General features: G+C 55.3%; 1 protein-coding gene across 1 annotated transcript in view; it reads left to right on the top strand.

Annotated features, from left to right (window-relative positions):
* LOC144952415 (dynein axonemal heavy chain 2-like) overlaps positions 1–19,357 on the top strand; it is a 254,517-nt gene that overhangs the window by 176,633 nt on the left and 58,527 nt on the right. The window contains 1 exon segment of the mRNA XM_078882811.1: positions 4,439–4,601. Within this exon segment, the coding sequence (XP_078738937.1) occupies positions 4,439–4,601 (163 nt within the window).

The raw sequence follows: 19,357 nt of genomic DNA on the forward strand, positions 1-19,357 counted from the left end.
CACTGAACCACAGAGCTCCTGAACCACAGAGATACTGAACCACAGAGATACTGAACCACAGAGATACTGAACCACAGAGCTCCTGAACCACAGAGATACTGAACCACAGAGCTACTGAACCACAGATCCACTGAACCACAGATCCACTGAACCACAGATCCACTGAACCACAGATCCACTGAACCACAGATCCACTGAACCACAGATCCACTGAACCACAGATCCACTGAACCACAGATCCACTGAACCACAGATCCACTGAACCACAGATCCACTGAACCACAGATCCACTGAACCACAGATCCACTGAACCACAGATCCACTGAACCACAGATCCACTGAACCACAGATCCACTGAACCACAGATCCACTGAACCACAGAGCTACTGAACCACAGAGCTACTGAACCACAGAGCTCCTGAACCACAGAGCCACTGAACCACAGAGCCACTGAACCACAGAGCTACTGAACCACATCACCATCACGCACAGGAGTAGACTGCAGCGTTGCGACGCACTGCGACACATGCAGCTGTAACTCAGCGCTGTCACGCACGCACCGGCACACACACACGCATGGTCACACAAAGATCCCCCGTGTAGCCTTAACAGACTGTAGGGGCAAGTGCTGTTAGCGAGCACACCTATGAAGGCCGCAACGGCACACGAGGGGGTGGGTGGCCAGCACCACGCCCGACCGCCTTTGTCTCCCTAGTGGCGATATTTACACATCGCGCCAGGTACTCGTTTGAGTCGACCTAGGGGAGGCCCGGGACCGGTTCAGGTAATCGTCACCGGTGTTGGCCGTGAGCGGGAATCGAACTCGTGTCGCCGGGTTCATAGCGCAGCGTAGCACTAACCACTACACCACCGCTCTGCATGGTCACACACACACACGCACGCACACACACGCACACACACGCACACACACACACACACGCGCACACACACACGCGCACACACACACGCACACACACGCACAGTCACACACACACCAGTCACACACACACCACACACACAGTCACACACACACCAGTCACACACACAGTCACACACACACCACACACACAGTCACACACACACCAGTGTCACACACACAGTCACGCACACACCAGTCACACACACAGTCACACACACACCACACACACAGTCACACACACACCAGTGTCACACACACAGTCACACACACACCAGTCACACACACAGTCACACACACACCACACACACAGTCACACACACACCACACACACAGTCACGCACACACCAGTCACACACAGTCACACACACACCACACACACAGTCACACACACACCAGTGTCACACACACAGTCACACACACACCAGTCACACACACAGTCACACACACACCACACACACAGTCACACACACACCAGTGTCACACACACAGTCACGCACACACAGTCACGCACACACAGTCACACACACAGTCACACAGTCACGCACACACACACACACGTGCACACACGCGCACGGACCGTCACACGCACGCAGGCGTCTTACAGAATGCAGCAGAGTCTCACCCTAGTCAGCTTCGCGAACTCCTCCTCTCACCCTCCCCCTCTTTCCTCCCCTCTCCTCCTCCTCTCGTCCCCCACCTCTCTCCTCCGAACCGTACTAATTGGTGGTGCGTTTTCGTGGTGTTTGGAGCGAGAGAGCGAGATACGCGAATGGGTTTTTTTTTGTCACCGGGAGTTTGTGGGTGGTGGTTGCGTGGGTGGGTGGTTGGGCAGGCGGGTTGGTGGGGGTTGTGGTTGGGTTTGTGGGTGGGTGGGTGGGTTGGTGGGTGGATGGGCAAGTGGGTTGGTGTGGATGATGGGTGGGGATGGGGTGGTGGGCAGGTGGGTGGGTGGGGGTTGGGTTGGTGGAGGTGGTGGTTGGGTGGGTGGGGGTGGGTGGGTGGGAGTGGTGGGTGGGTGGGGGGTTGGCTGAGGGTGGGAGTGGTGGGTGGGTGGTTGGGTGGGTGTGGGTGGGTGGGAGTGGTGGCTAGGGGTGGTGGTTGGGTGGGTGGGTGGCTGGGGTGGGTGGGAGTGGTGGGTGGGTGAGAGTGGTGAGTGGGTGGGTGGGAGTGGTGGGTGGGTGAGAGTGGTGAGTGGGTGGGTGGGAGTGGTGGGTGGGTGAGAGTGGTGAGTGGGTGGGTGGGAGTGGTGGGTGGGAGCGGTGAGTGGGTGGGCAGGTGGGTGGGTGAGAATTGGGAGTTGTGGCTGGGAGTGGTGGGTGGGTGGGTGGGAGTGGTGGGTGGGCAGGTGGGTGGGTGGGAGTGGTGGAAGTGGTGGGAGTGGTGGGTGGGTGAGTGGGTGGGCAGGTGGGTGGGTGGGTGGTGGGATTGGTGGGTGGGTGGGAGTGGGGGTGGCTGGGGGTGGGTGTCTGGGGGTGGTCCACGGGTAATGTCCCCATCGCTCCGGCGGAACCTCGGCAAGTTCGAGAAACGCCGCCCGTAAAACCGCGGTCAATTGTTGTTGTCGTCATCGTTGTTGTTGTTGTTGTCGTCGTCGTTGTTGTTGTTGTCGTCATCGTTGTTGTTGTTGTCGTTGTTGTCATGTGGATCGTCTTGTTGTTTCGCGTTACACACTCGTGGAGACCCGAATCATAGAGACCCACAAAGTTCAAGAGACCCGTGTAGAATCATAGAGACCCATACTCATCGAGACTCGTGCTAAAACTTAACGTTTTACTTGTTAGCAGGTACGGGACCATTGCCTGAGCTGCGATAAAGCCGCCTTTTCAGACGCGACGTGGCCATTACAAATGATAGCATCTCACACGAAGTGGCGGCTCATCATCATCATCATCACCTGGAAATGTACAGCAGACTCATAGAGAGTAAGAGACCCATAGAGACCCATGTAGAACCACAGAGACACACAGAGACCCACATAGACCCATAGAGATCCACAGAGACCCATAGAGACCCATATAAAACCATAGAGACCCAAAGAGACCCACAGAGACCCACAGAGATCCACAGAGACCCATGGTGACCCATATAAAACCATAGAGACCCACAGAGACCCACAGAGACCCACATAGACCCATAGAGACCCATATAAAACCACAGAGACCCACATAGACCCACAGAGACACACATAGACCCATAGAGACCCATATAAAACCATAGAGACCCACAGAGACCCACAGAGATCCACAGAGACCCATAGAGACCCATACAAAACCATAGAGACCCACAGAGACCCACAGAGACACATGGAAACCCATATAAAACCATGGATACCCATAGAGACCCATATAATACCACAGAGCTGAACGAAGTGTCTTATCATCATCACGTGGGAATTTTTCACGGTGGCCACATACTTCTAAACGCGTGGTGACGTCGATTCTGAACGTTGAGGGAAAAACCCTGGAGGACACCAGAGACAAATCCACGCGACCACAGGAGAGAGAAACACCGCAAACTCCAAATCTACAGCAGCAGGTGTCATCAGGGTCGGGATCGAAACTCCTGTACACCAGGCGAGGTAGTCAACATCTCCTAGCCACCGTGATGATGATGCGAGAGAGATGCAGACTCCACATATACAGCAGCAGCAGGCATCGTCAGGGTCGAGATCGAACCCACGACCTCCTGCGTACCAGGCGAGGTAGTCAACATCTCCTAGCCACCGTGATGATGATGAGAGAGAGATGCAGACTCCACATATACAGCAGCAGGCATCGTCAGGGTCGAGATCGAACCCACGACCTCCTGTATACCAGGCGAGGTAGTCAACATCTCATAGCCACCGTGATGATTATGATAAGAGAGAGAGAGACGCAAATTCCAAATCTACAGCAGCAGGCGTCGTCAGGGTCGGGATCAAACCCACGACCTCCTGCGTACCAGGCGAGGTAGTCAACATCTCCTAGCCACCGTGGCAAACACCTCGTTATATCGCTGCGAACCACCCGGCCACGAGCCCGGGTTCGATTCCCGCTCACCGCCACCACCGAGTGTCCGGAGCGGTCCCCTGGGCGTCCGCTAGGTCGACTCGGCCCCAAATGAGTGCCCGGCGCGGTGTGCGCAGCTAGCGTCGGCATCCTCCGTCATCCACCATCATCATCATTCCCCTCCCCCCTCCTCCCTCCTCCTCACACCACCATCTCCTCTCCCCCCCCTCCCTCCTCACACCTCCTCTCCCCCCTCCCTCCTCCCCCCCTCCTCCCTCCTCCTCACACCACCTCCTCCCCCCTCCCCCCTCCCTCCTCCCCCCCTCCCTCCTCCCCCCCTCCTCACACCTCCTCCCTCCCCCGCTCCCTCCTCCCCCCCTCCTCCCCCCGTCCTCACACCACCTCCTCCTCCTCCCCCCTCCCCACTCCCCCCTCCCCCCTCCTCCTCCTCCTCCTCCTCCTCATCATCCTCCTCCTCCACCCCCCCTCCCTCCTCCCCCCCTCCTGACACCATCTCCCCCCCCCCCCCCAGGTGGAGTTTGAGCCGTCGCTGGCGCTTCTCTCCCAGGAGGTGAGCGACGTGAGTGGCAACGTGGTGGCCGCCGTCTCGGCCTTCAAGCGCCTGGCGCTGGCGCCGGGGGGGGGCGGCGACGATGACGACGATGAGCCACGGGAGCTCATCCCGTGCATCGCAGGTGAGGCTGCGTCGGTTGCCACGTGCGTGGGTGCGTGGGTGGGTACGTGCGTGGGTACGTGGGTGCGTGTGTGGGTACGTGTGTGGGTGCGTGGGTGGGTACGTGGGTGGGTGCGTGTGTGGGTACGTGGGTACGTGGGTGCGTGCGTGTGTGGGGATGTTCGCAGGTGAGGCTACACCGGTTGCCCCGTGCGTGTGTACGTACGTGTGTACGTGTGTACGTGGGTACGTGCGTGCATGCGTGTGTGTGTATGTGGGTACGTGGGTACGTTCGTATGTGGATACGTGCGTGCGTGCGTAGGTGTGTATGTGGGTACGTGCGTACGTTCGTACGTGCGTGGGTGCGTACGTGTGTGCGTACGTAGGTGCATACGTGTGTACGTGCGTACGTGTGTGCGTGCGTGCGTACGTGTGTACGTGTGCACATGCGTAGGTGCATACGTGTGTACGTGTGTGCGTGTGTACGTGTGTGCGTGCGTACGTGTGTGCCCGCTATGAACCCGGCGACCCCGGCGCTCGATTCCCGCTCGTGGCAAACAGCACCGGTGACGATTTATCTAAACCGGTCCGGGGCCTCGTGCGCTAACCGCTAAACCACCACTCCCCACACACACATCACCCTACACACACACACAACCCTACACACACACGCACACACATCACCCTACACACACACACACATCACCCTACACACACACACCACCCCACACACACACACACCACCCCACACGCACACACACCACCCTACACACACACACACATCACCCTACACACACACACCACCCCACACACACACACACCACCCTACACACACACACCCACACCACCCTACACACACACACCACCCTACACACACACACACACACATCGCCCTACACACACACACAACCCTACACACACACGCACACACATCACCCTACACACACACACACATCACCCTACACACACACACCACCCCACACACACACACACCACCCCACACGCACACACACCACCCTACACACACACACCACCCCACACACACACACCACCCTACACACACACACACATCACCCTACACACACACACCACCCCACACACACACCACCCTACACAAACACACACACACCACCCTACACACACACAACCCTACACACACACACTACCGCTCCAACAACAACAACCGCCATTCGCCACTAAGTGGCAGTGACGTAACCACGACGTTTGTGCCAGGCCATGTGCACCTTGAGGCCACGTGAAGTGTCCATCGCTCGCTGGCAGGAGGTCACGGGGCTGACCCAGCAGGTGCCACGGGTCGACTGACCGAGATGACCGAGATGACTGGCTGATGCACCACCTGTGCCCCCTACTGTACCAACTTGCTGTGCTTTAGCCACCCGGCGCTCCGCTCGTTGTTGTGAGCGTCGCTCCTCCGCCCTCCGTTGTTGTTGGAGGGCGACTGCCTCCAACTGCCCAGTAGCGTCCTTCACGAGCCTCCTCCACAGAGGCCGATCTTGACACCGCTGGTACCAGTCATCGGCAAGTCCACTCAGCTCCACGTCCTCCTGTACCACATCACTCCATCTCTTCTCTAGCCCGTGCCGCGCCCGTTTAGCCCCCTCGATCCGGCCGAACAAAAGCTGTTTAGGCATGCGGTGGCTGGGCATGCGGGCTACATGACCCAGCCAACGCAGCCTTGCCTGCCGGAGGAGCTCACCGATGGGACTTTGCCGAGATCTTTCAAGGATTTGTGAGCTCCTCACACAATCCAGCCTGCAGGCTAAACCCACGATGGATCGTAGGCAGGCCAGCCTAAATGTTTCTAACCAGCGAAGATGTTCCATTAGGGGGGTCCACGTTTTGCAAGCGTAGAGAAGGGAGGGAATGACCACCCTACACACACACACCACCCTACACACACACACACACCACCCTACACACACACACACACACAGCACCCTACACACACACACACCACCCTACACACACACCACACCCTCCACACCCTACACACATACCCTACCCACACCACCCCACACACACGCATTGGCAGGCACCCCCAGGGCATGCCTTGCCACCTTACACACACACACCACCCTACACACACCCACACCACCCCACACACACACCACCCTACACACACACACCACCCTACACACACACACCACCCTACACACACACCCCACCCTCCACACCCTACGCACACACCCTACCCACACCACCCCACACACACGCACTGGCAGGCACCCCCAGGGCATGCCCTGTCACCCTACACACACACACCAAACCCTACACCCACACACACATCACCCTACACACACACCATCACCACCCTACACACACACACCACCCTACACACACACCACCCTACACACACCCACACTACGCACACACCCTACCCACACCACCCCACACACACGCACTGGCAGGCACCCCCAGGGCCTGCCCTGCCACCCTAAACCCGTCGTGGCACCAGGTTCACACGCATCGGAATGTCAGCCGGGGCTGGCTTCTCTTAACCTCCAGACCGAGACTAATGAAGTGGAAGCCTGCCCCCCCCCTCTCTCCATTCTCTCCCCTCTCTCCCCTCTCTCCCCTCTCTCCCCTCTCTCCCCTCTCTCCCCTCTCTCCCCTCTCTTTCCCATCTTTCTCTGTCTTCATTCTCTCCCCTCTCTCTTCATTCTCTCCCCTCTCTCTCTCCCCTCTCTCCCCTCTCTCTCCCATCTCTCTCTGTCTTCATTCTCTCCCCTCTCTCTTCATTCTCTCCCCTCTCTCCCTCCTCTCTCCCATCTCTCTCTGTCTCTCTTTTTTTAGTCTCTTTTTTTTTATTTTCTTATGTTGGTTTTTTTTCATTTCTTTTTCTTTTCTCTGTTTTATTTTCTATCTCTCTCTCTCTCTGTGTCACTCTCTCTTTCCCTCTCTTCACTCTCTCTCTCTCTGTGTGTCACTCTCTCTTTCTCTCTCTTCACTCTCTCTTTCTCTGTGTCACCAGGCGGTCTTTGCGCGCTGTCAGCCCCGATGGCGTTCGTTCGGTCACGTCCCCGCGTACGACAGCCACCCGCCGCTCCCCCCACCCCACCGCCCCCCACCCCACCGCGCCCCCCCACCCCCCCCCACCACCGTTGTGATTCGTGTCCTCGTGTCGTCGTCACGTCGGCCGCGACCCCTCGCGACGCGCTATCATCGTCATCGTCGTCATTGTCGTCATCGTCATCATCGTGATCATCATCATCGTCATCATCATCATCGTGATCATCATCATCATCATCGTCGTGATCATCATCGTCATCATCATCGTCATCGTCATCATCATCATCATCATCGTCATCATCATCATCGTGATAATCATCATCATCGTGATCATCATCATCGTGATCATCATCATCATCATCATCGTGATCATCATCATCATCATCATCGTCGTGATCGTCATCATCATCGTCATCATCATCGTCATCGTCGTCTTCATCATCATCGTCATCATCGTAATCATCATCATCATCGTCATAGTCATCATCATCATCATCGTGATCGTCATCATCGTGATCGTCATCATCATCGTCATCATCATCATCATCGTCATCATCATCATCGTCTTCGTCGTCGTCATGGTGATCATCATCAGCATCGTCATTGTCGTCATCGCCATCATCATCATCATCAGCAGCAGCAACGGTCAACCAACTACTGGGTGGAGGCCTTGGCAAAGCCGCGGTCGCGAGATTGTTGAGACGGTGATGACGGTGATGATGATGACGTACTCGTGCATGGCGTACGTGGGGAAGGACTGGGTGGGGAGGGTGGGGCTGGATGGGGGGTGGGAGGGGTGGGGCTGGATGGGGAAGGTGGGTGGGGAAGGGCTGGGTGGGGAGGGGAGGGTGGGGCTGGGTGGGGGGGTGGGAGGATTTGGGCTGGGTGGGGAGGGGCTGCTCACCCCGTGGTGCCCTTATAAAACTCAACGTTTCACCTACTCACGCCGGCTTGTGCCCGCCCTCACAGTCGGCCATATTTGCGGAATACACCACGTCGCCCTGGCCGTTGTTGACCCTGCAGGCCATTGACCGAGCAACCCGACGTGTTCCTACCAGCTCCCTCCGCAGGACAATGTGTTTAAAAAGACAATTAAACAAGATAATAGTTCAAGAGGCTCCGATGCCAGAGTGTCAGCCACTGGGTCGAAGCCATTTTCCCGTCGGGATTCAGGAAAAAGTGTGGGTCACGTGACGTTCTCAAAGGAACTGCGTCAAAAAGGGCAGAGTTGCCCTTGACGGTCGCATCTTGAATGAATCCCCCAAGGGCATTGCTAAGTTGATCGTTTTTTTAATAATAGGGGCTTTTTTCCCCCTGTTTTTCTGGCAACAAAACTGAAATCTTTTTTTTACTCGTAGTTTTTTTCGGTAAAGTCACCATGTAGGTAAACAATTAAAATTAAAAGTTATTCATGGAAATGAAATTCAAAATAATAAAAATCACGACGTTTCGGAGGCAACACAGCAAGTCTCCGTCATCAGGTGGGACCGTCACCGCTAAAATGACTGCGTCAAGATTCAAATGTTCAGATGTAGAATGAAATCTTTTTTTAACGAGGAATCGCGTGCACATTAACCACACTGCTTGTGGTCAAAATGCAAACGAAAAGACACACCCTGATAATCAATGCATCTTCTTGGTTCTTTCGGTAAAGTCACGTAGAATGAAATAATAAAATAATAAAAATAAAACATAAGAAAATAATTACTTTGTTATATTATGTTATTATGTTTTATTATTATTTTTTATTTTATTATTTCCATTCTACGTGACTTTACCGAAAGAACCAAGAAGATGAATCCCTGCAGTCACGAAAGCTTTAAATCGAAAAATAAATGGCATTGTCCTTGAAACTGATTGGTCCACGCCAGAGACAGCTTTCTTTTGAGCCTCATCTCAATTGGTGCTAGACTAGAGGACGCCAAAAGGCGTACACAGCTCAAAGACGACGGCACTATCAAAGTAACGAGGGCTCGGGGTGAGCATCTACATCATTAGACCTCCTTTGCCAGTACCAACATATAATCATAGCAGGAACCCAGGGAAAAAAAAAAAAACCTATTATTATATTTTGGTACTAGCAAAGGAGGTCTAATGATGTTGATCGTTTTCCTTTAATTTTCCCTGGCTCATTAAGCGGCGCAGACGAGACAAATGCAAATATATATGTTTGTTCTAATGTAGTGCGCTGGGTCAGAGGTTAAAATGCATTAGAATGAGATGTGGTGAATGGGGAACGGGGGCACGCAAGTTGCGCGCAGAGTCACGGGTTTCCGTGAGGGAGGTCACCGCAGAGGTCGTAGAGCCGAGTTCACTCCCCGTCCAGTTCGGGCCGCTCACTTGGAGACCCACAGACTCACACAGACACACACAGACACCCACAGACTCACACGGAGATCCACAGACTCACACAGACACCCACAGACTCGCACATAGACCCACAGACTCACAGAAAGACCCACAGACTCACACGGAGACCCACAGACTCACACAGACACGCACAGACACCCACAGACTCACACGGAGATCCACAGACTCACGCGGAGAGGTGTAGACTCACACAGAGACCCACAGACTCACGCGGAGAGACCCACAGACTCATGCGAAGAGTCACAGACTCACACAGACACACACAGACTCACACAGACACTCACAGACTCACGCAGAGACCCAAAGACTCACACAGAGACCCACAGACTCACACAGAGACACACAGACTCACACAGACACACGCAGACTCACACAGACACCCACAGACTCACACAGAGACTCACGCGGAGAGACCCACAGACTCATGCGGAGAGTCACAGACTCACACAGACACACACAGACTCACACAGACACTCACAGACTCACGCAGAGACCCACAGACTCACACACAGAGACCCACAGACTCACACAGAGACCCACAGACTCACAGAAAGACCCACAGACTCACACAGAGACCCACAGACTCACAGAAAGACCCACAGACTCACACAGAGACCTACAGATTCACACACAGAGACCCACAGACTCACAGAAAGACCCACAGACTCACACAGAGACCTACAGACTCACACACAGAGACCCACAGACTCACAGAAAGACCCACAGACTCACACAGACACCCACAGACTCACACACAGAGACCCACAGACTCACAGAAAGACCCACAGACTCACACAGACACCCACAGACTCACACACAGAGACCCACAGACTCACAGAAAGACCCACAGACTCACACAGACACCCACAGACTCACACACAGAGACCCACAGACTCACAGAAAGACCCACAGACTCACACAGACACCCACAGACTCACACACAGAGACCCACAGACTCACAGAAAGACCCACAGACTCACACAGACACCCACAGACTCACACACAGAGACCCACAGACTCACAGAAAGACCCACAGACTCACACACAGAGACCCACAGACTCACACAGAGACCCACAGACTCACAGAAAGACCCACAGACTCACACAGAAACCCACAGACTCACAGAAAGACCCACAGACTCACACAGAGACCTACAGATTCACACACAGAGACCCACAGACTCACAGAAAGACCCACAGACTCACACAGAGACCTACAGACTCACACACAGAGACCCACAGACTCACAGAAAGACCCACAGACTCACACAGACACCCACAGACTCACACACAGAGACCCACAGACTCACAGAAAGACCCACAGACTCACACAGACACCCACAGACTCACACACAGAGACCCACAGACTCACAGAAAGACCCACAGACTCACACAGACACCCACAGACTCACACACAGAGACCCACAGACTCACAGAAAGACCCACAGACTCACACACAGAGACCCACAGACTCACACAGAGACCCACAGACTCACAGAAAGACCCACAGACTCACACAGAGACCCACAGACTCACAGAAAGACCCACAGACTCACACAGAGACCTACAGATTCACACACAGAGACCCACAGACTCACAGAAAGACCCACAGACTGACTGTTGGGGCGAGTGCTGTTCATAGCGAGTAGCAGCAGGACCTATGAAGGTAGACACAGACAAAGATCCCCCTTGTAGCCTCAACAGACTGCTGGGGCAAGTGCTGTTAGTAGCGAGTAGCAGCAGCACCTATGAAGGCTACCGGCACTGTGGCACACACGAGGGGGTGGGTGGCTACCAGCACCACGCCCGGCCGCCTTTGTCTCCCCAGTGGCGATGTTTATTACACATTACCGCACCAGGTACTAATTTGAGGCTGAGTCGACCTAGGGGGGGAACAGGACCAGTTCAGATAATCGTCACCGGTGTTGGCCGTGAGCGGGAATCGAACCCGGGTCGCCAGGTTCATAGCGCAGCGTAGCGCTAACCACTGCACCACCGCTCCCCACTATGCACAAAGACAAAGACCCCCCGTATAGCCTTAACAGACTGTAAGGGCAAGTGCTGTTAGCGAGCACCTATGAAGGCCGGAACGGTACACGAACGAGGGGGTGGGTGGCCAGCACCACGCCCGGCCGCCTTTGTCTCCCCAGTGGCGATGTTTACACACCGCACCAGGTACTCATTTAAGGCTGAGTCGACCTAGGGGAGGCCCAGAACCGGTTCAGATAATCGTCACTGGTGTTGGCCGTGAGCGGGAATCGAACCCGGGTCGCCAGGTTCATAGCGCAGCGTAGCGCTAACCGCTACACCACCGCTCCCCATACACACACACTCACGCACGCACACGCATGCACTTGCATGTACTCACACACGCATGCATGCCCTCGCATGCCCTCGCACACGCACGCAGACGCACGCACACACACACACGCACTCACACACGCATGCACACGCACACACACGCATACACGCATGCACACACACGCACACGCACACACACGCACGCACACACGCACTCACACACGCACGAACGCACGCACTTGCATGCACTCACACACGCACGCCAGCACACAAGCACAGACACACGCACACGCACGCACACACGCACGCAAGGCAGCACTCACACACGCACGAACGCACGTGCACACACAGCCCAAGCGTAATTTTTAATTTGGCCCGTCGAATAAATTCTTCTTTTTTTCCCCTCTCACACGGAGTGTAGTGCGTCAATGTACTTTAATTGAAGTCGGATTTTGTGGCATTATCCGTCTCATATTGTAGCTTTATTTAATAATAATACAACTTTGGCCCCTGCTATGCCGTTAACGCGCTCGCTGGCTCGCGCGAGAGAGTGAGGGAGAGAGAGAGAGAGAATTAGAGAGAGAGAAAGAGAGAAAAGTCATTAGAGAATTCAAGCAAAGAAGAAAAATTAATGAGATTCTTTTTTTTTCGAACGCGGGGAAATAAAAATCCGCGCGTCTGGGATTACGTGGGAAGGGCAGCGGGACAATGTCGCCGCTCCCGTTCCGCTGGGATGTGGTGGTGGTGGCGGTGGCGGTGGCGGTGGTGGTGGTGGCGGTGACGGTGGTGGTGGTGATGGCGGTGACGGTGGTGGTGATGGCGGTGGTGGTGGTGGTGGTGATGGTGGTGGTGATGGTGGTGGTGGTGGCGGTGGCGGTGGTAGTGGTGGTGGCGGTAACGGTGGTGGTGATGGTGGCGGTGATGGTGGTGGTGATGGTGGCGGTGATGGTGGCGGTGGTGGTGGTGATGGCGGTGGTGGCGGTGGTGATGGTGGTGATGGCGGTGGTGGTGGTGGTGTGGAAGGCGATGGTGGTGGTGGCGGTGGTGGTGGCGGTGATGGTGGTGGTGGTGATGGCGGTGTTGATGGAGGTGATGGAGGTGATAGTGGCGGTGATGGTGGTGGTGATGGTGATGGTGGTGGTGGTGGCGGCGGCGGTGGTAGTGATGGTGGTGGTGGCGGTGTTGATGGAGGTGATGGAGGTGATGGTGGCGGTGTTGAAGGCGTTGGTTGTGGCGGTGGAGGCGTTGGTGGTGGTGGTGGTGTTGGTGGTTGGTGGTAGTGGTTGCCGATTGCCGTTGTGTGTTGGAGATGGGTGGAGGATTCAATCTGTGCTGAACCAGTGTGCACGTTGGCTATACGTCTGGTGTATGCAGATATGGGATTAGTACTTCTTGTGAAATGCGTAGGAGAATAATCAATCGTTCAATAAATTCGTTCTCTTCTCGCATGTGCCACCAACAGGTGGACCAACAGTTCTACATTCACTCTCTTTTAGCCCCGCCCCCCCCTCCCAATACGTTCCATTCATTGGCTACCACATTCAGATAAGCCCCTCCTTCCAGAGGTCGCAACCGGGTACCCGATACCCGTACCCTACCCGATACCCGGCTACCGTTTGCGACCCTGGTGCGGCCAGGTACGGGTACGGGTAGACCGTGAGTCACTGGTGAGTCGCCGTTAGTCACTCATTTCCCAACGTCTTGTCTCTTCTCACAATTCAAGTTCCTAGAATCAACCCACCCGCGCCTGCAACATGGCTTCATCCCAGAGGTCGCAATCGGGTACCCGATACCCGTACCCGGCCGGGTACGGGGGTAGGGTACGGGTACGGCCGGGTACGGGTAGGGTACGGGTACGGCCGGGTACGGGTAGGGTACGGGTACGGCCGGGTACAGGTACGGGTACCCGTTTGCGACCCTGGTGCGGCCGGGTACGGGTACGGGTACGGAATCAAAACCCGTTTGCGACCTCTGCCTCCCTCCCTCCTCCGCCCCTCAACTTGTATTTAAGAGCTTGCATCTTGGAATCCCTGCCTCACTTTATGCAGCAAATCTGGCTGTGACGGTCCCACCTGATGACGGAGACTTGTGTTGCCTCCGAAACGTCGTGATTTTTATTATTTTATTTCTATTATTACTTTAATTAAATGTTTTTTTTACTTTAAATTTTTTTGCTTTAATTTTATTTTTAATTTTAATTTTTTCACCCACGTGACTTTACCGAAAAAAACACCTACGAGTATGAATCCTCGCAGTCACGAAAGCTTCAAATCTAGAATCAGCCCCTTGGTGCCCTCTACACGACTGCCAGTTATCACAAGCACTTTGCTTCAAGCGAACCTGACCCAGCGGCGAATAGAGAATGGCCGAGAGGCATTACACCTCTAATCCCTGCGCTGAGCGTATCATTAGCATGGAACAGGAGACCCGTCCGTGTTTAAAGCCGCATTAGTCTATTGCCAATTAAGATTAATACGCACTTTCCCACTCTCTCTACATTCGCTACTGCTGAGCATTAATATCGCTTCTGCATTTCATTAGCGTTGAGACGCTGTCGCTCTGTCGGCGGGGGTCGTGGGGGTCGTGTGGGGGGGTGGGGGGGGGGGGCAGAGGTCGCAAATGGGTTTTGATTCCTTACCCGTACCCGTACCCGGCCGCACCAGGGTCGCAAACGGGTACCCGTACCCGGCCTGGAGGTCGCGAGTGAACCACAGCCGCTTGCCAATATCTCGTTGAAGCCACCGATACACGACACTCCGGTCACCCTGGGTGGCAGCAGCAGCAGCGGCTTGCAGCGTGTCTAGACGTGTGTGTGAGACACCCACAGTGTGTCTAGACGTGGGTGTGAATGAATGAGTTGGGGGTCAATCCCCCCACCCTTCACCGAACGAATGAATGAGTTTAGGGTCACTCCGCCACCCTCAACGAGGGGATGAATGAGTTGGTGGTGGTGGTGGCGGTGGTGGTGGCGGGGGTGGTGGTGGTGGTGGCGGTGGTGGTGGCGGTCGTGGTGGCGGTGGTGGTGGCGGCGGTGGTGGTGGTGGCGGGGGTGGGTGGTGGTGGTGGTGGCGGGGGGTGGTGGTGGTGGTGGTGGTGGCGGGGGTGGTGGTGGTGGTGGTGGCGGTGGTGGTGGTGGTGGTAGTCGTGGTGGTGGTGGTGGTGGTGGCGGGGGTGGTGGTGGTGGCGGTGGTGGTGGCGGTGGTGGCGGTCGTGGTGGCGGTGGTGGTGGTGGCGGTGGTGGCGGGGGTGGTGGTGGTGGTGGTGGCGGGGGTGGTGGCGGTGGTGGTGGTGGTGGTCGTGGTGGCGGTGGTGGTGGTGGCGGGGGTGGTGGTGGTGGCGGGGGTGGTGGTGGTGGTGGTGGTGGCGGTGGTGGTGGCGGTGGCGGTGGTGGCGGTGGCGGTGGTGGCGGCGGTGGTGGTGGCGGCGGTGGTGGTGGTGGCGGTGGTGGTGGCGGTGGTGGTGGTGGTGAGTATTGCTACTGCCGCATGCTGCGCCATTGTTGTTGCGTGATGCAAATTTAATTCGAGGCCCGCGTGTGTGTGGCCCTTGGGTGAAAGAGTTGGTGGGGAGGGAGGGGAAGGTTGGTGGTGTGGGGGGGCGATTTGGTTGCTGTGTGAAGGCTCCATTGAAAGTCTCATCCAGGTCTGTGGGTCTCTGTGTGAGTCTGTGGGACTATGTTTGAGTCTATGGGTCTCTGTGTGGGGTGTCTATGGGACTATGTGTGAGTCTGTGGGTCTTTGTGTGAGTCTATGGTCTCTGTGTGAGTCTGTGGGTCTCTGTGTGAGTCTGTGGGTCTCTGTGTGAGTCTGTGGGTCTTTGAAATTAGTCTATGGGTCTTTGTGTGAGTCTGTGGGTCTCTGTGTGAGTCTATGGGTCTCTGTGTGAGTCTGTGGGTCTTTGAAATTAGTCTATGGGTCTTTGTGTGAGTCTGTGGGTCTCTGTGTGAGTCTATGGTTCTCTGTGTGAGTCTGTGGGTCTCTGTGTGAGTCTATGGGTCTCTGTGTGAGTCTGTGGGTCTCTGTGTGAGTCTGTGGGTCTATGAAATGAGTCTATGGGTCTTTGTGTGAGTCTATGCGTGAGTCCGTGCGTCTTTGTGTGAGTCTATGGGTCTCTGTGTGTGAGTCTATGGGTCTCTGTGTGAGTCTATGCGTGAGTCTGTGAGTCTCTGTGTGAGTCTACGGGTCTTTGAGTCAGTCTATGGGTCTCTGCGTGTGAGTCTGTGGGTCTCCGTGTGAGCCACCGTGATGATGATGATGAGAGAGACACGCAGACTCCAAATATACCGCAGCAGCAGGCGTCGTCAGGGTCGAGATCGAACCCACGACCTCCTGTGCACCAGGCGAGGTAGTCAACATCTCGTAGCCACCGTGATGATGATGATGAGAGAGACACGCAGACTCCAAATATACCGCAGCAGCAGGCGTCGTCAGGGTCGAGATCGAACCCACGACCTCCTGTGCACCAGGCGAGGTAGTCAACATCTCGTAGCCACCACAGTGGGGCCTCACAATCCCCCCGCGGTTGGCCCATTGAAGGCCTCCTGGGGGCTGCCATTTAAGGCCACACACGCGGACAGGCAGACACACACACACGGACACACACAGACAGACACACACACACAGACACACACACAGACACACACACAGACAGACACACACACACGCAGACAGACACACACACGGACAAACACACACACACACGCGGACACACACACACACAGACACACACACACGGACAAACACGCAGACACACACAGACACACACTCACACACACACAGACACACACACACGCAGACTGCCTCCCGCCCCCCCCCCCACCGTGGCACTGAGATTCAATGAAATGAGAGATGGAGCCCCCCGGGGGAGCCATGGGCGGGAGCGAGCGCGTCCCTGGCGGTGCGGGACTGTGATTGCCCTGATGGTGGTGGTGGTGGTTGTGGTGGTGGTGGTTGTGGTGGTGGTGGTTGTGGTGGTGGTGGTGGTGGTTGTGGTGGTGGTGGTTGTGGTGGTGGTGGTTGTGGTGGTGGTGGTGGTGGTGGTTGTGGTGGTGGTGGTGGTTGTGGTGGTGGTTGTGGTGGTGGTGGTGGTGGTGGTGGTTGTGGTGGTGGTGGTGGTGGTTGTGGTGGTGGTGGTGGTTGTGGTGGTGGTGGTGGTTGTGGTGGTGGTGGTTGTGGTGGTGGTGGCGGTTGTGGTGGTGGTGGTTGTGGTGGTGGTGGTGGTTGTGGTGGTGGTGGTGGTTGTGGTGGTGGTGGTGGTTGTGGTGGTGGTTGTGGTGGTGGTTGTGGTGGTGGTTGTGGTGGTGGTCGTGGTGGTGGTTGTGGTGGTGGTGGTGGTGGTTTTGGTGGTGGTTGTGGTGGTGGTGGTGGTTGTGGTGGTGGTGGTGGTTGTGGTGGTGGTGGTTGTGGTGGTGGTGGTTGTGGTGGTGGTTGTGGTGGTGGTGGTGGTTGTGGTGGTGGTGGTGGTTGTGGTGGTGGTGGTTGTGGTTGTGGTGGTGGTCTCATTGCTGTGGGACACTCCCCAACACCCCCCCCCCTCTCAATTGTACCCCCCTCGGTTCATCCCCCTACCCCCTCCCCCCCCCTCCCTCCTCCCCCCCTCCTCCCCCCTCGTCTTCCCCCTCCCTCCTCCCCCTCCTCCCCCCCCTCCTCCCTCCTCCCTCCCTCCTCTCTCTGGTGACACACACACATACACACGTGTGTGTGTGTCTGGTGATACACACATACACAGACACGTGTATGTGTGTGTGTATATGTGTGTGTATGTGTGTGTCTGTGTGTGTGTATGTGTGTGTATGTATGTGTCTGTGTGTGTGTATGTATGTGTCTGTGTGTGTGTCTGTGTGTGTGTATGTATGTATGTGTCTGTGTGTGTGGTATGTGTCTGTGTGTGTATGTGTGTGTGTATGTATGTGTGTGTGTATGTGTGTGTATGTGTGTGTATGTGTGTGTGTATGTGTGTGTATGTATGTGTGTATGTGTGTGTATGTATGTGTTTGTGTGTGTGTATGTGTGTGTATGTATGTGTCTGTGTGTGTGTATGTATGTGTATGTGTGTGTATGTGTGTGTGTGTATGTGTGTGTATGTGTCTGTGTGTGTATGTGTGTGTGTATGTGTGTGTGTGTGTATGTGTGTGTATGTGTGTGTGTATGTGTATGTGTGTGTATGTGTGTGTATGTGTGTGTGTATGTGTGTGTATGTGTGTGTGTGTGTGTATGTGTGTGTGTATGTGTGTATATGTGTCTGTGTGTGTATGTGTGTGTCTGTGTGTGTGTGTGTATGTGTATGTGTGTGTATGTGTGTGTGTATGTGTGTGTATGTGTGTGTATGTGTGTGTATGTGTGTGTGTGTATGTGTGTGTATGTGTGTGTGTGTGTGTGTATGTGTGTGTATGTGTGTGTATGTGTGTGTCTGTGTGTGTATGTATGTGTGTGTATGTGTGTGTATGTGTGTGTATGTGTGTGTATGTGTGTGTATGTATGTGTGTGTATGTGTGTGTATGTGTGTGTATGTGTGTGTATGTGTGTGTATGTGTGTGTATGTGTGTGTCTGTGTGTGTGTGTGTATGTGTGTCTGTGTGTGTGTATGTGTGTGTATGTGTGTGTATGTGTGTGTATGTGTGTGTGTATGTGTGTGTATGTGTGTGTATGTGTGTGTATGTGTGTGTATGTGTGTGTATGTGTGTGTATGTGTATGTGTGTGTATGTGTGTGTACGAATGCGCACCTGTTGGCTACAGCCTCTTGAGGTCGGTGGCTGAAGAGATGTGGGGGGGAGAGTGGGTTGGTAGTAGTTTGGGGGGGGGGGGTTGATGGGGGGTCGTGTCGGTGATGGGGTGAAATGGGGGGTGATGGGGTGTGGTGGGGGTGATGGGGGCGATGGGGGTGATGGGGTGAAGTGGGGGTGATGGGGTGTGGTGGGGGTGATGGGGGCGATGGGGGTGATGGGGTGAAGTGGGGGTGGTGGTGATTGGTTTTGATGGGGTGGTGATGGGGGGGGGGCAGCCACCTCGATCACCCACCGTGAACTCCATTCTCTCTGCCTGTGGTCTCAGCAGCCTTGCCCCCCCCCCCCCTGATGG

This window comes from Lampetra fluviatilis, chromosome 67 (genome assembly GCF_964198595.1).
Source record: "Lampetra fluviatilis chromosome 67, kcLamFluv1.1, whole genome shotgun sequence".
Lineage (NCBI taxonomy): Eukaryota > Metazoa > Chordata > Hyperoartia > Petromyzontiformes > Petromyzontidae > Lampetra > Lampetra fluviatilis.